This window comes from Poromitra crassiceps (genome assembly GCF_964638095.1).
Source record: "Poromitra crassiceps genome assembly, chromosome: 10".
In the NCBI taxonomy this organism is placed as follows: Eukaryota; Metazoa; Chordata; class Actinopteri; order Beryciformes; family Melamphaidae; genus Poromitra; species Poromitra crassiceps.
Genome location: NC_139631.1, coordinates 18,826,346 through 18,852,652, shown reverse-complemented (window position 1 = coordinate 18,852,652; position 26,307 = coordinate 18,826,346). Strand labels below are relative to the sequence as shown.

The following is a 26,307-nucleotide window of genomic DNA, read 5'->3' as shown; positions in this document are numbered from 1 at the left end:
TTTATGTAGCCTATAATTTTTGTGTCTCATATTGCTTTCAAACAATTGGTCTTTCTTTCTTTCTTTCTCTTTCTTTCTTTCTTTCTTTCTTTCTTTCTTTCTTTCTTTCTTTCTCTCTCTCTCTCTCTCTCTCTCTCTCTCTCTCTCTCTCTCTCTCTCTCTCTCTCTCTCCCTCTCTCTCTCTCTCTCCCCCTCAGTGCACTTTCCCCTTGTCAAAATAAAGGTTCTTGAATTAATATGATCTTCTATGGTGCTATATTTTTTACATCCTGATGATACTGGAGTAGGGAGTATAAATGTCTTAAAACTCAGCAGATTTGCAACAGTCTGGTGGACTTTCCCATATCAACTGTTGGTTTAAATGGTATCATACATGGTTTAAACGGGTCTTCCCCAGATCATATAGCTACAGATTTATAAAGTTGTAAATGTCAGTAGCCTATTGAGCACAAAGAAGAAGGGAGTTTTGTATTACAGACCACACATACTGTCTGTAAGTAGTATTCAGATAGGGTTAAAGACATTTCAATACTTCTCACTTCTCATGCGTTTTTCTTATAAAATGCTTGAGATAATTGAGTAACGTGTGTGTGTGCGTGGGGGGGGGGGGGGGGGGTATTGTATCATCAGTGAATGCTCGATGGTAGGACAAGATGCAAATTATGTTTTGAATTGTAGGCTACTTGATTGCCTATACTGTGGAAATTGATAAGTCTAATCACATCTTTGATATGATTTAAATATCAAGAATATGTCAGTCAGAAAATGTATAAGGAAAAAAAACTTTTATTGTTTCACTCTTCATATCTGTACAAATACCATCAAACTTTGTATGTACATATGACATTTACATAAAAAATACAAAACTATATATTCATAACAGAATTTTGTATTTCTCTTGTGATGTTTGAAAAAAAAAACATTCAGAGAAAAAACAGAGAAAGAAGCAAAGTGATGAAGTTCGATATAGTGTTGAGTACTGCTGTACGTTATTGTAGCTCTGCGAGAGCAATACGGAGCACGTTGGCAAGAAGACAGCACACAAATGTTAATGGCACATTTCTTTTTCTCCAAAAAATAATCAAGTATCGTCCAAAACTCATCTCTGTCCTAATGTGGGGAGTCAAAGTGAATGCTATTGAATGTCTACACTCGACATCTTCATGGGGAAGCAAATCTAAAGGACTACACTTGAAGAGTAACAAAAAACACACCAAATGGCTCTTCTTTTTCTCTTCCTTTTCATCACCACCATGTTGCAGCTTTTACAGTGCACCTTTGCAGAACCATTGAGAGAATCCCTTTGGTCAGTTATTATGAGTTGTAAACAAACCAGAAACACTTCTGTACATAAAATGATTGATATATTCCCAATAAATAAACACACAGCCTAAACATGCATTTACGTATGTGTGACATAAACATCTGTGATAAAGATTTGACAAGCAGATTTTTACAGCTCAGGGAATGCAATTTACAGCTTGCAGAAGACTTATACTTACACGGTCACATGACAAATAAATAACACTGCTTCTCTTTGGACAAAATATATTTCTTCATGATAAAAAAGAAAGTAAAAGAGACAACAACAACAAAAGGGGAAATGAGTGGTAACACAATATATCATGGTAGATAGTAAGCCTGACATTGTAAATGTATAAATTATAAAACACACAAAAACAGTATAAATAAACATCTAGCAGACTGAACTATATGTATACTTCCTTTTTTCTTGAAAAAATAAATAAGCATACACATAATGTACAGTATGGACATGATTCCTTGCCCTAGGACTGTTCCCCTAGTGATGGCGGCCTATCCATCCAGTATAGAAGATAAACGTACATAGGCCATGTTGTCTGAGTCCTCATCTTCCTCATCCTCCTCCTGGTCTTCCGTAATGGCTATATGGGAGAATATATGGTAGCTGTTGTATGAATATGGACCACAACAGCGCAGAATATCACTGAATGTTCTCATAAACACATCACAGCAAAGCCACTAGTACACAGCCTCCCATTACTTTCTTTGTGTGTGTGTGTGTGTGTGTGTGTGTGTGTGTGTGTGTGTGTGTGTGTGTGTGTGTGCGTGCGTGCGTGCGTGCGTGTGTGTGTGTGTGTGTGTGTGTGCGCGTGTGTGTTTGTGTGTGAGGCGTGGGGTTATTCTGTGTGACTTGGCATCAACGTTTCACTGTGGCATCCCCAATTATGCAACTGGATTTACATAATGTAGCAAGTCAGGGCTGTGACAAGAGGGGAAGTTGGGATGATGGTGGAAGAGTGGGATGGGTGGTAGAAGGGGAGGGGTGGGTGGTGGGTGATGGCGGTGATGCAGGGGGTTAGGTCACTGGGGCTGATGGGTCCGGTGGCTCGGTCTCTTTTGAGCAGGTTTTCTGAAAGCAGACACGCATAACACACAAACGTGCTCTTGTGTTCTAGGATTTGCTAGTGTCCTTATGATGCGTCTCATTATGATTTCTTCTTATATTATTTTTTGTCTCTGACACAAACGTACAGTTGCTGCTACTGGGAGGGAGGACGCTGTGCCACAGCCTGACCTTAGCAAGCAGGTCAAAGTCCACTGACACAGTTCTGAGGTATTTTCTTTTCTTTTTACAGAAGAGATTTACATTGGACATGTAAAAGCACACAAGCAAGAGCAACAGTGACAATACAAAAAAAAGAAAGAAAAAAAGGCAGTCCCTCATCAATCCAAATGGATTTGTATATTTTTTTGATACATACTTTTCTGATAGACATCACATTCACTGGAAACAGCACGAACAGTCAAAGTCAGCTGATAGATGTTACTTTTTTGTAATGGTGAGATGAGAAGTAAGAGAGCGTGGTTCTACAAGCGTCTTATGCTTATCCTGCATACTGTAAAATATCACATTAATATTTCGTTCACGAGGTGATCATAAACTTGGTCCCTTGGATTCCATTGTATACCTTAAGGCACATCACATTAAGGTACTCAGTCGGGAGAGAAACAATAACAAGGAGACATTCTTTTACATAGCAACTTGGAATGTAAATTTGATAATTCCTTGAGGCTAATGTTCATTTTGATGGTTTTCCCCCCAAATCAGCGAGCACCTGAATGGCTCACACTGCTCTACAAATAGGTAGTCTACATGAAGAGCAACTTTAAAATCCACCATCGTTATAATGGCACCAATGTTACAATCACCTTATGCACATGAGTATATTCAAAAGTATTCTGTTCTTAATTGACATGTTGGCATTGCGGTGTATGTCACAAGAGGCAGTGCATTTTGAATTGATTGATTATAGCCAAAAGCAACAACAAAAAAGAAAACTAAAACATAAATACACCATTACCGTGAAATTAGCAATGTGACCATGGAATTTACAAGCTGTAAAGATATGACCACTATCGTAAAAATAAACCACTATTGACAAAAAAAGGGGAAAAAGAAAGAAACTTAAGGCAACCTGCTCAGGCAGGTCACTAGCATAACCACAAACTCGACTAGACTTTTAAATAGGATTGTTCCACTGCAAACAAAACAAGTCTCCTTTAATATTTGTGTTAGTTTAATGAAGTTAGTGTTTCCCAGACTCCCAGACAGAGTCTGCTGACTGTGTGTTCACTTATAGACGATGATTGTTTATTCACCTTTCTGTTATTTTGTTTTGCAGAAGAATTGCAAAAAGAAAAAAGAAAAAAAAAGAGCCAGCAACAAAGATGACATCATGCAAGTTCTTCCATTCCCAAGTCCTTTCTGCTTGCTTAAGCTGTGCTTGGTGGAGTGGGTGGGGTGGGAGTTGGGGGAGGATTGGGGTGGGGGTACTTTCAGGGGAGGTTTTGTTGAGGAAACAACATGGAATATTGTCTTTTGCTTGGAGGGGGCAGGGGTGTTTCTTTTTGTGTTGTTTTTTTTTTTACTTACAGTTGCAAGATCCAGAGTGCTTGACTTCCAGCAGCACCCCCAAAGAACAAGCAGCTTGCTTCATGGCACATTCACTGGGATATGAGGTGTTGTCGCTGGCACACACCACCTCATCCGTCCGGCTCTCCGGACACGTCTCATCACAGAGAGAGCAGCGTCCCCGGCTCATCCTCGCATCCCACAGACACTTTTTCCCTGCACTGCACTGGATGTCCTCACACGACTTGGCCTCTGGAAGCAGATTGGAATCAGTGCAGGGGAAATCTTTGATTAGATGGATTACCATGACTGTTTTGCAAGCTAGATCAGATGACTGGTGAGCTAAGCTTGCAGCAAAAAGTAAATTCCATCCAGACATTGTATCGTATGTTTGGTATATGATTAAGGGCTAATACTACATAGGTTTACGTTAACAGTTATGCAAATAAGAATGAATCTGACTCAAATATTAACTGGCAGCATTGTCTTTATGCCCCCAGCAATTCTCTCACTCCCTCCCCCTCACTCTCGCTCTCTCCCATGTTGGATTGTGCTGCCAACATCAGGAAACAATAAGATGTCCATCATTTCTTGAGCAAACATGAGCAACTACAACACACTCGCTGCTCAAGACCCCCTTTGTAGTGGAATGTTGGCACAAATGAACAATGAATAACTGCAACATTGGCCAGGAGGAGGAAAACGCACTATTCAAAGTCAATTGCAGGAGGAGGCCACTCTCAGGGAATGAAGTCTCAGGCTGAGTCTCCTGTTGCAGACTTACTGATGCATTTTCCCTCATATGCCACTCCGATGGATCTGCCAAGAAGACAGGTAGCCCTTCTCAGGTGACAGGCACTGGCATAGATGATCCCGTCGTTTCCACACAGGTACTGCTCAGGCGACGTTACCTCGGGGCAAATCCGATTACACGTCACACAATACGCGTTATTTGTCTGGTCCACCACGCATGTGGAGCTGCCGGGGCACAAGACGTCACGGCACGTTTCTGTCAAGTCAAAGGAAATGGAAGATTTTGAGAACAGGACCTGAAATGTTATCTGCTGATAAACACATAACATCCAGTTCAGACAATTTGACTTTGAAAAACATGTCTGAAGTACCTTGTGGAATCTCATGAGTGGTAAAGGTAACACTTTACAATAATGTAACCCTTAATGTACCCTTATTGAATAAGGGTACATTAAGGGTTACATTAGTTAATAATCATCAACTAACCCTTAACTAACTGTTAGTGTGTCTAGTAATCATGACTAATGGTGTTCATGTTAATGAAGTATTTTTATACATTATTTAATAGTTTAGGGTTAGTTAATGGTTAGGGTAGGGTTAACTAACCCTTAGGGTTAGTTAATCAGCATTAACTATGGGTTAGTTAATGCTTAGTACGCATTATTAAGCATTAACTAACCATTAATTAATGTACTCTTATTGTAAAGTGGTACCATGGTTAATAAATAAATAAATAAATAAATAAATAAATAAATAAATAAATAAATAAATGAATGAATGAATGAATGAATGAATGAATGAATGAATGTACTTACTCTTGCACTTTCCCTGGTACTGCACGTCCAGGTCGGGATGGCCTTTACATTTAGACTTGAGGAGAGCGCACTCGTCTTTGTAGGTCTTCCCATCCGAGCCGCAGACGGGTCCTTTCCAGGTGATGTTGGAGCAGTCTGGCGCGCACACGCAGCGTGGCTTACTCCTCCTGTTCATCTTGCACCTCTTCCCAGGCCCGCAGTCAACATTATCGCAGGTTTCTAAAATAAAAGGTTTGTGTTACACCTCTATGTGATGCTAGTAGGGCTTTGGGCGCATGCGTAAAAACAATTTTACGCAGTTGATAAAAAACAGAGCATGAATCATTACGCATGTAAAACAGCTGAGGCTAGTCATCACTACAAAAAAGCAAAGGGGGGGGGGGGCATGCGTGAGGATATGTGTTGTGTGGAAACCAACGGAATTGAGTGCACCTCCACCTTTGCAAGGTATGCAATTGGGGGCTCCGCCATTGAAGATCATCCACCTAAAGAGCGTGCTGTTGGGGACGTCCTCCTCGGTCCAGGACGTCCCTAGTCTGCCACTCCGACAGCACTCCTCTCTGCTCATGCCGGGCATGTAGAGCACCTGGCACCTCCCGTTCTTCCCCTGCTGCAACCAGCAGTTTCCAGCTGCAAACAAACACAAACTCATTTGCCCCACTGGCCACTGCACTGTTGCATGTCGAACGTCTGAAACTGCTGCTCCAGACAGACGCACTACACACGCAGCCTGCATCGAGACGCGCCCTCCCTCCCCTCTCCCCCTCCCCGCAGTATTTTGTCTGATTTTGTGCGAGACTGTGTTAACACTTGCCTATCCCATCTGACTGAGCCCCTACAATACAACCACCAACAAAAAAGTAGGGAGAATCTTTGGAGGGGGGTTGCCCTTTATTCTCCTAGCCTCCTTATCACTGGACAGAAAGTGGAGCGTCTAGACAGTGTTAATAGCAGCTATCTCTTTCGGAAAACCACGATGTTGAGGTGACAGGGCTACCCACACTACACCACACCATATTGGAGAACAATATAGCCTACCAGACATTGAAATGCTTATCAGCAAACCAATGCAAAGTTTGATCAAAATGGCAAAAAAATATAAATACAAAAACAAAAAGCAGGACCTGTCCTAATATGGTACACAAATGGTCCAGACAGCAGCAGGGTATCAAAACCGATACAGACACAGATGACCAGCCCACGAGCTATCGAGGAGCATGGGCTTCTAACATTGTATCCATTAGTAAGTTCTGAAACCATAGGTGAAAAAAAATATTTATGCTCAAAATGAATAAAAAGGGAATGCAATCTCTAGACACCAATGCGGGTAATTTAAAAATAACATGCACGCCCATAAACTCATAGTGTAAACGATTAAGTTTGTTTTTGCCTTGACCAGAACATCGTAAGACATCCGTAGTACAGTAGCCTACATACATGAAATATTTGGCTATTCTTATTATGGAGAGCTGACGCAGCCATCGACACGGTTTGGCGGCTTAAGTCTGTGCCGCGAAACTTGCCATGCAGTCTATCACTTTGAAGTGTCCCATATGGCACCTGTTTTATGGACACTTTACGCACGCACTGTCTGAGGTAGAGGGAGTTCTATCAGAGGGAAAAATTGAAACTCACTTTAAAAAAAGTTTGTCCGTCCCAGTAAGTAGCCTATGCGACACCCATGCCCGCTCTGTAGCTGACAGTAAGTCGAAGTTTTTCCAAATGTAAAGATGACCACAAAATGATGAAGAGCTTACCTTGAACTTTTTGATCTTCCATAAGATGACAAAGCCATATCAACAAGAGAATAATGCCCGGGTGAAGGTGGTGTTTCAGCATCCTGAACATGATGGAGAGGTAAAGTCAACCACGGATTTGACACAGGCAGCGCAAAAGTAATCTGCTTAAGGTGGCAGTGTTGAATAAGTGTCAGTCTGAGAATGCAGCCTCTCTTTTTAAATCTATAAGGGTCTCGGGTTGACTGTCTCTGGTGGGCGGGCTCCTCTTCTGTGGGGGTGGGGAGATTTTTTCTTCTTACCAAAGTTCTTTCAATCCCAATCAGGTGACATCGTTATACGCAACTTTCTCTTGCAACAATAATTAAAGAATATTATATTTTTTTTATGAATTCATAATAGGCGACAGGCAGTTAAGGCTTGATGCACAGAAGCAGATGAAACAAAATGCACCAGTTGATATCAGTGTGGTTTTGAAGGTGTATACAATCTGGTTTGTTTAATTTTAAACGTTTTAGGCCAGCATTTACTGACCATATTGTGCAAGTGGGATACACGGCTCGTTTTACGCATGACGTTTCTGGACGTGGGTATGTGCCTTTATAGCCATCATAATAGGGTATTAATAGCCGAATAACAACAACAACAACAACAACAACAACAACAACAACAATACAGTAATAACAATGTCACTCTCATAACTATAGGCCTTAATTATAATCAAATAGCCATCTATATCTCCGGAGTCCGGACATACAATCATCCCTCAAGAGTAGGCTACTTGGTGATAACTGATATTTTTTTCCACCAACTGCAGACAACAGTGGTAATCTTTTGATGAGAGTTGCCTATTGGAATACATCTGAGCACAGACAATAATAGAATTCATAGTAGCCTGCAGCCGCACTACTAATATTAGAACAGACAGTTGTTTGGGTTTCTCTCCCGGGTCAAGCTTTTAAATATAATCAACCCTGTTTCCGAAGAGGCTTCAGACAGAGGAGCAGGGTGTTACGTTTCATTGAATGAAACGCACGCACGCACTCGCGCACAGACAGACACAGAGGACTCCTTCAGAAGTCCTTGCGCGACCTCTTCAGCGGGACATTGGTTACAACTTTACGCATGGCCCAGTGTGAAGTGTCTGGTTTGAAATCAGGCATCAGGGAATTAGAGTGTCAGCCAGGGACGGAGAAGGTTGTAATCTCTCTTTATACCGGGGGAATATCTCAGGTAATCCATGATCTACTAATTATGAAAATAACATCTAGCCTAGCCTAGCCTATTATGTTCTCCTCAGTCTCTGAAATCAGAATGCTATTTCTAAGGGACTTCAGTTAAAATCAGCCTGTGGTATATACGCAAGAGTTATCTCTCATCACAGCAGAACATAATTCCTATAAGAGCCAGCTATAGGCCTATTTGCTTACGTTTTGCGGTGATATTTATGACATCCTGATATCCCCAATGTATAGGCATTGCTGCATTTCTAGGGTATTATTATCACTAATGCATTGGTGGGCTTTAATCTTCAAATAGTCAGACGTGTGCATGCATATAGGTGTGTGTGTGTGTGTGTGAGAGAGAGAGAGAGAGAGAGAGAGAGAGAGAGAGAGAGAGAGAGAGAGAGAGAGAGAGAGAGAGTGTGTGTGTGTGTGTGGGGGGGGGCGGGGGGTTGCATGTTAGACAAAACCAAATTATGTTTACTATTTTTGGATTGGTTTTAATTTCATTTCTTTAAACACCATTTACAGTAATAAACCTGCAGGGCAAAGTCTTGACAGGAAGTGTAAAGACATTTTCTCAGTAAAAAAACAAAGGAGCGTTTTAAGAACCATTTCCAACTCCCCCAGAACAAAAGACGAGTAAAAACAGTCAGATATCAACACGACATACAGTCTCATACAAACTGCAACAAAATATTAATCGCACACTCTCTTACTTTCCAATCAAACACACTCATATTTTGGTTAAGATACTTTACTTTGTAGTGGTGGATAGCCTAATTGTATGCCTAAAAGAAAAACAACTTTGATTCATTGGCCCCATTCTGGTCCTCATTTAGCCTACATGATCCACATATAAGGTTGATTAGCTATACTTTCAAAATCTAATGTTATTACCAATTAAATCAGTGCAATCCATCGGAAGACTCAAAATAAGTCCTCAATCTAATTGCCAAATCCTCTGAATATGAATATAAACAAACATTTGCCAACATTTGCCAAAAACAATTAGGCTAACTCTTAACTATTATTTCAAGATGCAGATATTCTTACAATCTCAATGTAATTTCTCAGTAATCCAACAAGTCTCAAAAGCATCTGTCAAATCATTATTGTTGCAGATTACAGTTACTGTGCTCTCACAATCAGGTTATGATAATTATCTTTCATATAATCTGTTACGCCGCAACACTGAATGTTTAGCTGGCTGTCTGCTGTGCTGCAAAACAGACTGTGATCGTCACCATAAGAAAGCTTTGGACCTGTGATGATTATTTTTTACTGCCACTGCTTCCATCCTGTGTGAGTGAATCAGACAGAGATTTCTCACATAATTTTGATTTGGACCCAATATGAGTTTTTGAATGAACAAACACTGCTAAAGAGAAGAGACATCCCATCATGAAAGCCCAGAGAGGTTGATTGTGATCAAAATGATCAGTCTGAAGGGAAACATCAACACTAGTACATTCATACCCAAAATGCCACACATACTGTTTTATTCAACTATTTTTAATTTAAGCAGATTATAGGCTACCACTGGCCCTGAATCTTGACCATCTTCCCAACTCAATAACTGCAGTGAAGAGGACTTTCCTTTATCACCTTATAAACTTCAGTGTACAGACACAATTTAATCATGTTTGTCCTGGATGTGTGTAAGAATTGTGTTGTGGAAATGCCACAAAGATCAAATTTCTGTATATTTACACAAACTTGGCCATTTAACTGAGTCCCTTTCTGAGTTTGAATGAATAGATGAGGCTGTACCAAAACTTTTATATGAACTGTAAAGCAGTACGCTGCTCGTCAAACCATTCTGTGTCTGGTGACTAATGATTCATGAGTTTTTCTTCGTGCCAAAATTGAAAAGCAAAATCAGTGAAATTCTCATTGAAGACTAAAAGGTACAGTATACTCTTGTTGCCTCACTGTATCTACCTTCACTGTATCTACCTGCTGTCCTGGAGCCATGACAGGCACCAGCAGAGGGACAACCTTACCCTGGGTAAACCCAGCCTCCACGTGACCTGCTCTCAGGCTTACCCTGCTCTCAGTCACTACAGTGACAGTAGTGACTGAGAGCAGGTCTGAGAGCAGGTCACGTGGCGGCTGGGTTTACCCAGGCTAGGACAACGTGGCTCACTGTCCCAGACCCTGAAATCACTAAATTCACTTTAACAATCTAGCATAAAAGCTATTGCCATTAAAAAGGCATTTTTTGCTAAGAGAGTACATGATTGGTTGGATTGGGTGCACACATTTCTGATGACAGTGATAATTTTGTTTTTACAAAAGTTTACAAAATTCTTGCATAAAAACAGACTAAAGTTTATACTGTCATACTGTGGAATGTAGCCTTTTGCCCCTAGATTATGTAACACTGCATTAAAAAATCCACCCCAAACCTGCATAACAAAATGTTCAAGTTTTCATTTTCACTCTCAAGTGAAATAAAAGAAAAACCAGTGAACCATCACCACAGCAACTTGTCAGTATTGTCATATTATTGGCAGCCAATGCTGTGCAACGATACAAAGAAATGGTCTTAAATCATAGTTAGAGTGAACGTCATTCTCTAAGATTTATAAGCTACAAAAGCATGACAAAGTGCAAATAAAGGTCAATCCTATATGAGCTATCATCAAATAGTTAATCATGAGATCAATGTCAATTTTGACTCGCAAAGAATATTGCAGCAATTTGTGAACAATCATGCCGATGTGGTATGCGCTGAGTCGTGTATTGCTACATAACTGCCAATCTTCTGTAGAAGCCCCAGAAGGATAGACTCACAAAGGTGGTCAAACACTTCTACTGTATCTCATTTCATCAACTATTTCAACACTGTTCCCTATCGACACATAGCATCCAAATGCTCTTTCTCAACTCTGCAATGCATCACAAATTGTGAAATAGAGTAGTTTGATCATTTATCAAATGTAATAATTCTCCCCAACAAGGAAGGCTGGACCCTGGGATCACAAAACTATGTTACTTATGAGAAACAAATAGGAGATTCCACCTCGCCAGATCCAATGGAATGTATGCTAAAGACCCTGCAGTTGGCTCCTTAATAAGAAAAGCACTAAGAAAAACATTCCAAAAACAGTCAAGGGAAAGACTAAGCCAGCTATGGGAGAACATGACAATCAAACATGTGAGAAAGAAATGAACTGAGTTAGAGAGAAAAGTTAAATTGTCTTGATTTTTGGAAGGATGTGATCCAACCAGGGCTCCTAGCGGGGTTAGGTTTTCCAAAAGTATTCCAGCAGGAGAGGAGAGGAGAGGAGGGGAGGAGAAGATGAGAGGAGAAGAGTGGAGGAGGAGGAGAGGAGAGGGGAGGGGAGGGGAGGAGAAGAGGAGACTAAACAGAATAAAACAGAGTTAAACAGAACAACAATTATGATCTGAATCCTAAATAAAGTATCATGTTTGATGCCATATAGTGGTTTCGTGTTCAGGTCATCCACATACTGTGGAGCAGTGACAAAACATTCAACAGTCCCAAGATGTCACCTATATCATGCTGCCATCTTGTGGTGAAGCTGGGCAAATACAACCACACAAAGACTTTGATCTCTAACCTCAGTCCCAATATGAAAAACCAAGGTACCAGTTGGGAGAACCTGACCCATGCAATCACTTCATCCAGCTGACCATGAACAACCACTGATCCTCAAGCAACAGGAGGAGAACAGAGCATGCAATAGTCTTTGGATTTTATCGCTCTATATGATAAACTATAGTTTATTACTATATTAGAATTTAGCTAAGTGTCATAGTTTATGCACAGGTAGCCAAACCAAACCACCAAAGTTGATTTTAGTGCACATTCTGTACCTCATCTGTAACTGAATGGTCACGTCAACCACCACAGTTGGCCACTCCAGGGACCCATAGACACGGCCACATAGCTTATCAAATCATAGTCTAAAACATCACATTTCTAACTCATACACAAACAACAAAATGTGCTGGTGGCCAATCATGTTGCCAAACAATGGTCAAAACAAATGGCTATTTATATAACAGTTACAATGACAGTGTCATACTACGGATGGAAACATTTACATAAAGTAAATATCCATCTAGGCCAAATTCATTTTTGTGTGTGTTGGATTTTTTTCTACATTTATTCAAAATCAGTGCATAACAGCGATTTGTCAATGTACGATCCAGAAAACAAAAAGTTAAAGATGAACAAAAATCCTGTGCAAGATCAACAGAAGATTGAATCCCAGTTATCCACAAACTGCAGGTTGCTGCTCCAGAGGCAGAGGTCAGAGGAAAATGGAAAGCAGTTTCCATTTGATTAAAATGGCCCAATCCCCAGTGACTGAGATACTGTCCAATCCCCAGTGACTGAGATACTGTCCAATCCCCAGTGACTGAGATACTGTCCCTTCCCAGTTTGCAAGAACCTGAGAGAAATGTCAGTATCCACTTTGATAATATCCAAAGTGAGCAGGCTGGAAGTTCTCTCTTTTGTTCACAGCCCATCGTCTTCAGCGTCCATGTCGTCATCAGCCTCCTTCTGAAGCAGTTTGTATTTTCTTTTGAAAAACCCAAACTAGAAAGTGAACAGATAATGTTCAGGTACACAGTATAATCTTGTACAATTGGAAAAAATACAAACAATTGTGCTAGGTGCTAGGTCAGTGCTAGGCCCTCAATTCACTAAAGGCAAGTCTTCTCACCTGATGGATTGTGGAAATTAATAATACTAGTCATAATAAATAAATAAATAAATAAATAAATAAATAAATAAATAAATAAATAAATAAATAATCTAAATTTATCTGCCTCAATGCAATATTCATTCTATGCACTGCCTCATGACACCAATGTCCTGTTGGACCAGAGCTTAGGTGTATGGCACTTACTCAAAACATGAATATTTTTGTCCCATTTAGAATATGGGGTAGTGGTACACTCTTGTGGCCGAATGAGTATTACAACAACAAACACAGGAAGAAAGAAAAATAAAATCAGCTGCTAAAACTTTTTTTCACATGTTTTCACAGATGAAAATACAAACAAACATTTAGATCAGACTTAGAAAGTGGATCACCAGATTTCTCTCTCACTTGCCTCTCAGGGCTTCCGTAAAACTGTTATGTGTTTCAGCTGTAAAACTAATCCACCAAGGCTGGCAGCTTTGTGCACTAAAGCAGCCCTTCTAACTGCAGCGTTCTCTGGTCTGATTTGAGATTCCACGACAACCCTCTCTCCATGCTTCCCTTACTACAGTGTTTTAGTGATTTGGTCGCAATCTCAATAACATTGGTGGTGGTTGAGTTGAGTTCCACCCCCTCCCCCCACCCCCCTCCCAGTTATGTGAAGCGCTTTGAGAAAGGCACTATATAAACGCAATCAATTAATTAAATTGCATGCAATCAGTTAATTAAATGACATGACCTAATTTACAAATAGATATGTGGGCAAAATAATTAAAATAATATGAATATAGCAGGTGGAAAGAGGCTTCATTTGACTCTTTTCCCCTCACTGAACATAGTTATTGCAGAGCCTGGCCTCCTGATCTGATCATTTTGGTGATACAGCATGTGCTTTTCCCTGCACAAACCTTAGAGAATATCTGCCTTACTGTTGCATGTAAACTAATTGAACGACAATTAGAACTGCTCATGTTGACAAAATACTGATTGGGCAGCCCTGAGCTATGGAAATAATCCATACGAACCCTTTAAACCCTGTAATGAAATCTCCTTTAAATTGAAATGTAAGTAAATTTCCCCTCTAACGTAGATAGATGCTCACCTTCCACAGCAGTCCGACAACCAGCGCCAGCAGCAGCAGCCCTCCGATAACGCTGCCCACGATCACCCCGACCGGAACGTCAGCCGTCTCTCCCGGCTTACTGATGGTGAGCACCACCTGGGAGAGCGAGGGAAGGGAGGACAGCTCACAGAACGACCCACGGCATGTCGGCTCAGGTGACATAAAACATCATCAGTGGATGAACATCATCTATTTACTGTAGTCATTAAAATCTATGTTTCTTTTTATTTTATTTTCATTTGTACGGATTTTTCTCCCATTTTCTCCCCAATTGTACTTGGGTTAGAGTTAGAGTAGCACATGCTTCCTCCGATACATGTGCAGTCGCCAGCTGCTTCTTTTCACCTGACAGCGAGGAGTTTCACTGGCAGGAGGTAGTGCGTGGGAGGATCACAATTCCATCCAGTTCCCCAAAATCTGTTTGTTTAATTCAATGTGAAAACTAGATTTATCGGCAATGGAGACCATCATGAGAGTCTGTCTGATAATGGTCTCCATGGCCAACACTTTTACCGTCCCTTTGTTTTCACTGGAGAGAATGACAGTCTTTCTTTCTACAATGAAATGTTATCTTTCTATGTTGTTGTTTTTTTACATTTCCTTACATAAATTATCACAATTTTGACTTTGAGCTTGCTTGCTTCCACTTTTTCTGTTCCTGCTTACATAAATCCTCACCATATAAAAGTGAATCAACAAAGATCTTGAATCCAGAGATCAACTTAAGTCACAATTAGTCTTAGAAATTTTAACTTTAAAGTGTAATGCTTTGAGTTACAGATAAACCTAGCTTTAATGCTAAAGAAAGAAAAAAAACATTGCATGGATGCATAACTGGGACGTATCCTCAGTGATGTACCCTGGGGTCATAGGATGTTTCGGGTCTCGCAACATCATACACCCTCGCCCAGGTGACCCAGCCGGGGCTGGCCAAGCCCCAACTTACGTCCCAGTAGCTACCCACGGTCAGCCCTATAGGGAGGGTCGAAGGTGGTCATGCGGTCAGGGCCACTCAATCCGCTGCTCCGGAACTACTCTGCCGGGACCGGGGGAGGGAGAGGGCTCTGGTACGTAGAGGGACCGGGCTCTGTGGGTTGCCACCCGGCCGGGTTCCTCCCTCGTCTCACCAGGTCTACGACCTGTGCGCTGCACCAGACTCCCCCGCTCCAAACATCTCATTCCGAGGTGATGGTATCTTAGTGGACACCATGCAGTACCAGTACTTGGTGGCACTGCAGTCTCCACTTGCGGCTTGAATGGCCCTCCTAAAAGGCCTCTCGTGGGTTTTTGGGCTTCTTCCTCACGGAAGACGCAGGCTGGGGAGCTAACCCATACTGCTACCCGGGTGCCGTCCCTGTTCCGGCTGTCAACTGACTCTCCAGTAGTCACCAGTCTTTCCTGGTTGTCACGTAGTCTATTCCTATGAGTCACTGGCTAGGCCAGGCTAACTACTAAAGAAAGAAAAAAACATCGCATGGATGCATAACTGGGACGTATCCTCAGTGATGTACCCTGGGGTCATAGGATGTTTCGGGTCTCGCAACCTCTAAGTGTCTCTTAGGAACCAAAGCAAAATGTTGCAATGTGATCTTACTGGTAACTGCTTGAGGCCGATGATAAGTAGATCAGGCTGGGAGCTCTCGACCTCAGCAGTGGAAGTCAGCGCAATGGTCTGATAGGTAGCCTGTGTTGAATTAATACAAAATAATTACAGGTAATGAATGAACATAAACCAAACATTCAGGTCTAAAACACACACACACACACACACACACACACACACACACACACACACACACACACACACACACACACACACACACACACACACACACACACACACACACACACACACACACACACACACACACACACACAATTTATCATTGAATATATTTACCAAAGTAAATGTGCCCGTCCATATCCTTGTAGTGACATTCACAAAATACTCGCTCGATACTTCAATGTCTTTCAGTTTGCATTTGACATATTTGCAATTTGCAGTGTTACAGTTCTGTGAATTTGAGAAAAAAAAAAGTATTAGATTAGGTCCAAGTTGATGAGCTGTTGAAATGTGGAACTAGATCCATTTGTAAACACAACAGTTTAGTTTAAAAGACTGCCTGCATGAGAATTGACAGTCTTATAATGTACTAAATCACCGGTACACACTGAAAAAGCTAACATGAGATGAGATGAAACTTTAAAGATCCCTGGGGGGAATTACAGCTATTAGTAATAAAAGGATACAGCAAAGAAAAACATAACCGAGCTGCGTTGCAAAGTAAAAATGTATGGATGAAAAGTGTGAAAACAATTAATTAAAGCAGTAGGAGGGTGTGTAAACTAACAGCAGTAAAAAGGAGGTGACTGACCAGTGTCTGTATGCCTCTGAGGCTCTCCTCAGAGAAGGAGGCTTTGTGGATCTTTGTGCCAATCTTTAGTGGGTCCACCAGACTGCTGGAGTCACAGCTGACAGAACTTCCCTTTTTCAACAGAACACAATCCAAAGACAAAATGCAGAAAGAAAGTTTGTACAGCCCGACTCAGAACATATCTGTCTATCTATACTATAATGATGATAGCGTCTGTCTCTCTGTCCTTCGCGTATCTCCAGAACCGTTGGTCGGATCGACTTCAAACTCGGGGAGTGCGCTGATGGCGACCTGACGGAGTGCAGTGCCCTGTTTTTGTGCGATTCGGACGCGAAACACATTCGATATTAATACATTTGTCTTCAGTTCTGCGCTCCTTCAAGCCCTAAGCCCCAGCTTTAAGTAGCGTCGTTGACACTAACAGGGGAAAGTCAACACAGGAACGACCCTGTGTTTAGGGGGGGTAGCATCCCTCCTCAGGTTCCAATTAAGAACAGAGGGTGAAGAAATCTCCTCCTATGTATGTGCCTGTCCAAATATGCATTTACAAGTCAGCCATGAATAAAATCAAGGGGAAATAATCAGTAGACAAAAAGTGGTTTATCTTGAGAACCGTTCATCCGATTGACTTCAAACTTGGGGAGTGTGCTCCTGGGAACTCGAAGTAGTGCATCGCTGAAACTCTTGCAATTTGACATAGTGCCACCTACTGGCAACACAAAAAGCAGTTTATCTCGTGAAACATTTGTCCGATTGTGACTTCAAATTTGGGGAGTGCGCTGCTCGGACCCCGATGGAGTGCGGTGCCGCATTTCATGCAATTTGGACTTATTCCAGAGCCCTGTACTACGAAACTAGTTTAACAGATCCGCGATAAGTCCCTTTGATCTGGTTTGACTGAACAGGATCAAAGCTATCTAGTTAACTGATACTACGACGCTGGTTTTTTACTAGGTAAGTGGACCTGGGATCTGCCTGTGCACGCGCACGTTTTTCGCTCGTGCACAGGCGCGCGTCCACGCGAAAGAGGTGCACTAGCCAATCACATTATGAACAGCTGAGTTGATCCACGCCCACACCAATTTCCACACCCATTTCCTCGTTCCATGAAAGCGCAGTGCATGATCAGAGTTTTAGCGGATATTTAATGTATCCGCGATTTAATGTCAGAATGAAAATCCGCGTTGGATAGTCTGCTGAAGGGCTGTCTAAAGCAACAGCTTGTATTCACATCAGTCATTTGATTTACTTCGATCAGCGATTTCTGTCTGATACAGCTGCATACATTGATACAGCAGCAACAAATGTAATCTCAGTCTATACATTTCCACAATCTGTAAGCCTATTTAGACCATAGATTTAGAAACGCATGCTCAATGAATAATGATCTCTATCACTCATGTGTGTGGTTGCACTGATCGAATAATTCATATATAAAATAGCCTAGTATAAAGCCTAATAGCCTACTATAAAAGAGAAAACTGCTGAACTGAATTGAGACGATGCGGATTTTCTGGCATGTAGGAGAATATCACCCTCACTCCATTTGAGGGTCCATTCATGATATGCACGGCGGTGATTAATAGTGATCATATTTCTCCACGCATCGTTGAGCTGTTAAGACATAAAGTGGTAAGTAGGCTTAATTTAATTATGTAGCCTACAGAGCCACAAATGTTTTTCTTGTTATATTCTCAGTTGACTGCAATCTATTTTTCATATGGCGATCTTATATGAACGGTGAGTGACTCCAGAGAGCCGATTATATGGGTCTGTCATGGATTTTGATCTTATCCTCTGAAGCTAACCTGGTCGCGACCAGGTTAGCTTTGCAGCGTCAGTTGCCATGGTGATTGAAAGTTAACTTGCTTTGTAGTACGGCTAAACCAGGTTTAAACTCAAACTTACTCGGATAAGGCATTAAACTAGCTTCGTAGTACAGGCTACAGGACTGTCTGTATGTCTATCCTCCACGTATCTCGAGAACCGTTTGTCGGATCGACTTCAAACTTGCGCTTACGGGGACCTGACAGAGTGCAGTGTGTGTGCGGGGGGGAAGTGCCCACGGGGTGGTGCATGGGGGAATGGGCACTGCATAACAACAACAACAACAACAACAACAACAACAACAACAACAACAACAGTGTAAACTTTGGTTCCTGAATGCTCACCTCTTGTGTGTCCACACCCGTAACATAGAGCAGTGGATTGTCAGCTTTGGTGGTCATGGGTAGAGCTATGGTCAGGTGCAGGAGGCTGACAGGGAAGTTACCTGTTGAAACCTTTAAATCCAGTATATTTTCATTAGGGCTGGGCGATATGGACAAAATTAAATATCACAATATTTTTGAGCAAATAACTCAATATGGATATTGTGACAATATTGTAGGGATGACTATTGGTGCTTTCACAAAATATTTACAAAGTGAGATTTTTGACTTAAGCTGCATTCACACCGACCTATTAAATTTTTTCGCTGGCATCAAGTTTACATACAAAGTCAATGCAAATGAGCGATTGAGCGTATATTCGCCCGGGAGAAAAATCGCTGGGCGTCCGAGCGACAGAGACAGAGCAATAGGGAGAAAATACGCTCGTCGCCCCCGAGATGAAATATCCCAACTCGAGCGAAATTACGCTGGCATCAGTCGCTCGCTGTTCAACGCTGATTGGCTGCCGTGTGAGAGTGAGTCGAGGATCACACTGGCTTGGAACAAACTGCTGGTTTATTGTGTGGCAACAAACCGCATTGACAGCTCATTGACAGGCTGACAGCTGACATGAAGTGAAGTCTGTACTACCGGTATAGAGCTCGCATTAGGAGCACGCTGATAGGCGTAGCTTGTAAACAACTACAGTGGCTCGTAGTGGACAAATATCATGACATTGCGTAACGTTATAGCCCCCAGATGTCCGTCAATTATTGTGCCTATTGATGAGCGATTTAAACAGAGCGACAGAGCGATTCCAAACTTTCCAAAGGGTTCAGTCGAGCGACAGAGAGAAAAATAAATATCTCAGTGTGAACACAGCTTAAGTGGGTAAAGGCAAATGAAGGCAGTGGTGGCCTAAAGCGGAATTCACGGTTGGGCGTCAAAGCTGCTGCGCTTTGTGTGTGAGGATTATCCTGCTGAACACAAATTACCACTCCCATAAACTTTTGTTAAGCACAGACCCTATTTCATGCATGTAACGGAAATACCGATTCTAAAATCCCATAGCCTTTCCCCCCTAAGAACCAACATGGCGGCTATTTCTGGTAGCCTACACAAATACATCATCCCTGCGATACTCTATATCGATATATTGCCCAGTCATAATTTCAAATTGATATTTCTATAATGTCACAAATGGGAGATGCCTGGTGATATTTTAGAGGCAGATTAATTTACTTCACCTTCAGGGAGAAGTTAAACTCTGGACCGATGTCATCTAGAGTTTTCACTGTCGTCACCACATTGGTTTCATCCGCCACATAGAAATTGATATTTGATTGCCTATAGGGGAGGCGAAAAAGACAATTTAATACTGTCATTGCTTTGTCATTGATCTAAATCTGCTATTTAACACACAGTTATGGTCAATAAAAAAGGAGATGCAGCATCTGAGGATCTCATGAATCACCTGGATATAATGATCCCTGGATCATATCGGACATCAATCGTTTTGTCCACTTTGTTGTCTGCGGGTCTGTGCTCTTTACCATCACTATAAACGATAAAGGTACATCATTACATCATTATGAAGTATCAGACGAAATGGCAGCACTCACAATAAAGTTTCCATAAGTTTAATCGAGCACAGCAGCAGAAAAACTGACATGTTTCAGCCTGACGGCGTTCAACGTTTCTATTGACTTGAGTACATTATTGAGGGACAGTGATATATTAATCAATACACATTTTAAACATGTCCGTCTACCTTTTTGCCTCAAAGTTCACAACAGCTTGGTTTTGCAGTTGAGCAAGGTTGTAGTCAAAATTGATCCGAAATGTCACCTGCAGAGAAATCACGTGAAGTATTAAAACAAAGAGAATATCTATCACCAAAGTCACACAATTACGTCAAATGAATGAACAAATTGTTTCCCCCCTTTAAGTTGCACCACCTACCTCTTGGTCTTTTTCTAAAGCTGGGTATCCCACTTGGCAAGTGACAACACTTGTTTGCTCTGTAGAGGTGCATTTGACCTCTGTACCATCCTTCTGTGAAGTTACAGTTCAAGATAGTATACTCTGTGTATAGCTTTTTAACCATTCACAAAGACAGACAGCAAAGGACACCTACACGTTTTGAACTCTATGCTAGTGCACTAGGTAGCTGAGTTAAGTTGTCAAAATCCACACTTTCATACATCAGGACATAATTAGTGTGCTACAGTTATACCAGCGCATGTTAAAAATGTTTTGATTAAACTGTGTTGATAGTACAAATAAATATAGAAATGTAGACTGAAATAAATCCCTGTAGTTAGGTAGTTAGTGCATTATTTACCGCAACACTCAACAAAGAAAGAATTTGATAGTAATAATTTTTCACATTAACCATCATGTCAACACATCATCTCCTCATTAACTCTGCTATTAGAACTCACAGGAGAGTTGATGGAGGCATAGAAGATGTTGCTGGAGTACGTGGCCAAGACCTGAGTGTTGTAAGCGTTCTCCATTTTGTTCTTCACAACAACTTCAAACGACAGCTCCCGGTTATTGTAGCTGACCAGAACGGGAGCTGAGCTGCAACACAAGAGCTAAGATTACTCTACTCTGCTGTGCAGAGTTACATGTAGGATTACTCTACTCTGCTAGTCTTTGATGCAGAGTTAGGATTACTCTACTCTGCTACTCTTTGATGCAGAGTTAGGATTACTCTACTCTGCTACTCTTTGATGCAGAGTTAGGACTACTCTACTCTGCTACTCTGTTGTGCAGAGTTAGGATTACTCTACTCTGCTACTCTTTGATGCAGGGTTAGGATTACTCTACTCTGCTACTCTTTGATGCAGAGTTAGGACTAGTCTACTCTGCTACTCTGTTGTGCAGAGTTAGGATTACTCTACTCTGCTACTCTTTGATGCAGGGTTAGGATTACTCTACTCTGCTACTCTGTTGTGCAGAGTTAGGATTACTCTACTCTGCTACTCTGTTGTGCAGAGTTAGGATTACTCTACTCTGCTACTCTTTGATGCAGGGTTAGGATTATTCTACTCTGCTATTCTGTTGTGCAGAGTTAGGATTAATTTACTCTGCTACTCTGTTGTGCAGAGTTAGGATTACTCTACTCTACTACCCTGTTGTGCAGAGTTAGGATTACTCTACTCTGCTACTCTGCTGTGCAGAGTTAGGATTACTCTACTCTGCTACTCTTTGATGCAGTTAGGATTACTCTACTCTGCTACTCTGTTGTGCAGAGTTAGGATTATCCTACTCTGCTACTCTGTTGTGCAGAGTTAGGATTACTCTACTCTGCTACTCTGTTGTGCAGAGATAGGATTACTCTACTCTGCTACTCTTTGATGCAGATTTAGGATTACTCTACTCTGCTACTCTGTTGTGCAGAGTTAGGATTACTCTACTCTGCTACCCTGTTGTGCAGAGTTAGGATTACTCTACTCTGCTACTCTTTGATGCATACGGTAACACATAACATCAAATAAACCAAATAGAACAATCAACAAAAACACAAGTTAAATAACCCTTACAACGCATTACTCTAGTTTACTCAGCAATAAAAAAAAAAACAGGTTTTTAAAACCATTTAGAGAATATGCAGATTTAATTCCATTAGGGATCTTGTTCCACTCCTCTCCACCGGTAGGTATAGAGGAATGTACTTCTCCCAACATCTTATGCCCAGGCGGATTATGACATGATGGCATGGCATGGTCACATAAAGGGCCCCCCCTCACAGCGCACATACCGGTATGCAGTATCCAGAATAACTATGACTCAACAGGATTTACAGCACAGCCACCTGAACACTCAAAAGCCAACAGCACAATAACGAGAAATAAATTCACCTGGATCTCAATACAGGGTCCAACATTTACTTTTTTGTCCACCAGTCAAATGGCTAGTGAATGTTAAAATTTTACCAGCCACTCAATAGATTACCATTGTGTTTTTTTTGGATGGTGAGTGAAGCAAATCTACCAGCCACTTGCATATATTACCAGCATTTGGCTGGTGTAATTTTGGACGCTGTCTAAATAACACAGGATTTACAGCACAGGTATATTCTATTAAAGCAAAAAGCACAATTACCCTCTAATTGCCCATAAACGAATGGAACATTTTGTCAAAATAAGGGATCATTTTGGTTCTGCCCTTCGCTAACGGGATTCTGGTGACTCGCCCAGCTGGTTGCTCGTAGACCCCTTGTGTGGGATCCTTTGGACAATATCTCTTATGAGCACATAAGCACCTTAAGCGTTTTGTAGCACCACATGGTAATATTGAATGTTGATGTTTCTGTTGTTGTTTTTTGTTTTATCAGTTCGAGCCTGTTCATGTCTTTTGTTTATGTACTTTAAGAAAAAAAAAAAAAAGAAAAAAAAAAGAAAATATATATATATATATATATATATATACCGTAAAACTGCCAATAAGGGCCCGGGCGCTTATTATGCTAAATCAATTTGGACCAGGCGGTAAAAGGAAGACCAGGCGGCAATTAGAGTCAGGCGGTTATTTCCATTTGGGCATAATTGAGCCAGGCGGTTATTATTTTTTTTAACATAAATGCCTGCTCAGCAAAAACGTAAAGTATCAAATTGCTTATTTAAACCAGTGAGATAGTACTTAGTACACACAAGAGGCTAGGTACAGGCAGTTTAAACCAGTGAGATAGTACTTAGTACACACAAGAGGCTAGGTACAGGCAGTTTAAACCAGTGAGATAGTACTTAGTACACACAAGAGGCTAGGCACAGGCAGTTTAAACCAGTGAGATAGTACTTAGTACACACAAGAGGGTAGGTACAGGCAGTTTTGACAAAAACAACAATAACAACGGTAACCAAAAAAATATTCCATTTCCGGCCCGGGCGGCAATTAGAGTCAGGCGCTTATTATGCTAAATCAATTTGGACCAGGCGGTAAATGGAAGACCCGGCGGCAATTAGGGTACAGGCGCTTATTGGAAGAATTACGGTATATATATATATATATATTGGGGGGGGGGGGGGAGCAACAGCAATAGCGGATGTGATAGATAAAATTACTACATTCCCTCAACAAAACAAAACAAAACAAAACAAAACAAAACAAAACATAAAAGGATAATTTTGTCCTGGGCAAGAGACGTGGTGGGTTTCATTTCAGAGCTCCGGTTTGTTGGATTTAACATCAAATGTCTGTTGTTGACCTAATTGAGATGTAATTACACCTGCATGCAATGCAACATGTTTATTGTTTATCATTTATTTCACTCTGATCAAATTGTTGAATTCAACAGCTATTTTATCAATGCTGGCATTGCTTGTGGTTACTATGGCTGAACAAACTAACCATATGCCAGATGAAGGTCGCTTGACCGAAACGTTGCATTTATTTAATAAAAGCCTTCTTTAAGTGGTAGTCAGTGTGCGGGAATCTTCCTCTTCAACTGAACAAACTAACTAACATGCAACTCACACCATAGCAACTTTGACCACGGCACGGCATGGTTGTTGTTGCAACCCTTCTGAAACTGCTGATAACACAACAGTCTCAAGAATTTACACAGAATGGTGCAAAAACAACTACTTTGGTCAGCAGAAAAGTATCTCAGAATGCAACACGTCAAACCTTAAGGCGGATGTCACTTTGGTAGCCGGTTAACACGAGCTGAAAGCTATACCTACCAGGGTGGGAATTACACGGAGGCCATGGCCTCCATTGCTCCTCCTTCTGGCCGTGATGCCCTGAGGATCCCTAAGGCCACCTTGGCAGTGCCCTGCTACCAGCCTGCTACTGTCAGTTGCTTTAAAAACATCAGTGGTCTCAGTTTAATGTGCAAAGGATGTGTAATTGGCTCATTTTAACACACATTTCTGAAAAATCGCTCTTCACGATTTCAATAGTACTAAACTATAACTAATAGTAGTAAACAGTAGGGCAGCTTCTGTTTTGCACCTTGCACATTCATTGCAGTGGACTCCATTGTGTTTTTGAGTTGAGGTTTGCCAAAGCGAAAGGGGTTGGATACTTCAAACAGCACATATTACATTTTTCATTTTCTAAAAAATACTGGACTGGCTATATTAATCGTTTAGCTGCTGCTGGGGGTGGGGGGGGTGTTCAACCACTTTTGCGAGGCACTGTATGCATGTCACATTCTGATTAGGGGCTGAGCCCTCCTGCCAGCAGTCTTATTATCAGAGCTCATCTTGACCAGTTACTTCGAACATTAGAAAATAACATTTGAATCTATAGGCCGAAGTATTTTATGGGAATACTAACACAATTACACTTATTGACCTAATATTAATTAGGATATGAATAGATGATTAAAAATGATGTGATCATGCTTATCTCAGCAATGCATTTTCAGTTAACTTCTGAGCTGTTCTTGTTCTTGTTGAGTGGGGGTTTTCCTAGGTGTGAAAAGGGCAGAGGTGTTTAGGCCCTTTTGGCAGCAGAGATAGGCAGGTTTCCTCTTGAAGCAAACAGCAGTTGTTATTAGCAGCAGTTGCCTTAAATGAAAGCTAAGAAGGTCCCCTTTAAAATAGATTGAAAAAGATTGACAAAAGATTGAAAAATGCCCTGACCATGTGCCTAACCCAGGATATGCACCAGCGTCTAAAATGCAATTTACGTTAGGGGTGGTTCATTTCACAAGCTTGTAACTGTGTCACAGCTACCACTAAGGAATGGCTATCATACCAAAATATCATCTACAGACATGTGTCTTATCAAAAATTATAAGCAAGTTTTGCCACCTTGAGTGGTACCGGAATCTGGACTGACCCATGGACTATCAGTGGTGGGATCTATTCCGCAGGACACTGTGGGTGATTTATTTATATTTTCTACCAATATATGCAAATAGATTGTTGTTCTCCCAGTTTTGTTCCTTCACATCTGTGATGACAAGGGACGGGAGATATACTTAATTTATGTCAACTAGATGGATGCCATCTATCTTCCCAGTTTAAAAAGTACGATAGACCGAATCACCGTGACATCGCGTTGACAAGGTCCCTTCCGGGTAGACACCTGTCGTTTGATTTCAATTGTGGAGATATCACCAACTTGTTTGTTGTTTATTTCTGTTGTCATCTTCAGCCGTAATTGTAACGTTAAAGATATATACTCTAGTTAAACACGGTGGCCCGACCTATCTGACGTTTGGTTGTGCTTATTTTATGTACTGTGTTGATAAAGCAAATCTACCCAATGTGATATATCTCACCACTGGTCCGATCAGCTGCTAGTTTGGGGTGAACTCAAGCTGTTTGTTTTTATTCTGTGGCCCAACAGGTAAATTAGGTCTCTAAACTAACATTAGTGAAAGTGTTGTTAATTAATGAGATATGAAGGCATCAAACCTGCATTTTACACTTAACCATTTTCTCTTCATGTCAGTTGTTCCCCACCCAGTTTGCTCCGCTCCATTAAACTGTATGTACCTGCGTTGTCTACCTGGACATTATTATAAACAACTGGGGGATTGGGTCTATATATAGGAATGACTCAGAGTGGATTTCTTTGAGTTTAGTGT

General features: G+C 41.2%; 2 protein-coding genes across 3 annotated transcripts in view; both read right to left on the bottom strand.

Moving 5' to 3' along the window:
- Positions 1–962: 962 nt before the first annotated feature.
- Positions 963–7,351, bottom strand: fsta (follistatin a). 2 transcript variants are annotated; one of them, XM_083644198.1, is made up of 6 exons: positions 7,221–7,351; positions 5,896–6,093; positions 5,464–5,682; positions 4,680–4,904; positions 3,917–4,147; positions 963–1,904 (listed from the first exon to the last, which is right to left on the bottom strand). In XM_083644198.1, the coding sequence occupies exons 1-6, from the start codon at positions 7,309–7,311 to the stop codon at positions 1,816–1,818; spliced, it is 1,053 nt and encodes a 350-aa protein (XP_083500324.1). In that variant the 5' UTR covers positions 7,312–7,351; the 3' UTR covers positions 963–1,815. The 2 variants fall into 2 exon arrangements, with proteins under 2 accessions (XP_083500324.1, XP_083500325.1); XM_083644199.1 differs by having other exon boundaries at positions 5,902–6,093.
- A 1,574-nt stretch (positions 7,352–8,925) lies between these two features.
- itga2.2 (integrin, alpha 2 (CD49B, alpha 2 subunit of VLA-2 receptor), tandem duplicate 2) overlaps positions 8,926–26,307 on the bottom strand; it is a 39,485-nt gene continuing 22,103 nt past the window's right edge. Inside the window, exons 20-30 of the mRNA XM_083644875.1 lie at positions 21,200–21,341; positions 20,718–20,810; positions 20,527–20,603; positions 20,230–20,313; positions 20,003–20,102; positions 18,777–18,887; positions 16,606–16,716; positions 16,131–16,244; positions 15,825–15,914; positions 14,210–14,326; positions 8,926–12,998 (exon numbers count right to left, since the gene is read on the bottom strand). Coding sequence (XP_083501001.1) covers positions 12,918–12,998; positions 14,210–14,326; positions 15,825–15,914; positions 16,131–16,244; positions 16,606–16,716; positions 18,777–18,887; positions 20,003–20,102; positions 20,230–20,313; positions 20,527–20,603; positions 20,718–20,810; positions 21,200–21,341 — 1,120 coding nt within the window. The 3' untranslated portion in view covers positions 8,926–12,917. The remainder of the gene's footprint in view (positions 12,999–14,209; positions 14,327–15,824; positions 15,915–16,130; positions 16,245–16,605; positions 16,717–18,776; positions 18,888–20,002; positions 20,103–20,229; positions 20,314–20,526; positions 20,604–20,717; positions 20,811–21,199; positions 21,342–26,307) is intronic.

Bases quoted from the DNA above. Each gene is read 5' to 3' on its own strand.
- fsta (XM_083644198.1), bottom strand. From the start codon at position 7,311: ATGTTCAGGATGCTGAAACACCACCTTCACCCGGGCATTATTCTCTTG. The intron at 5,683-5,895 runs GTGCACTCAATT...CTTTTATTTTAG, and splicing joins CATACCTTGCAAAGGTGGAG to AAACCTGCGATAATGTTGAC. The intron at 4,148-4,679 runs GTAAGTCTGCAA...ATCTGCTTCCAG, and splicing joins ATATGAGGGAAAATGCATCA to AGGCCAAGTCGTGTGAGGAC.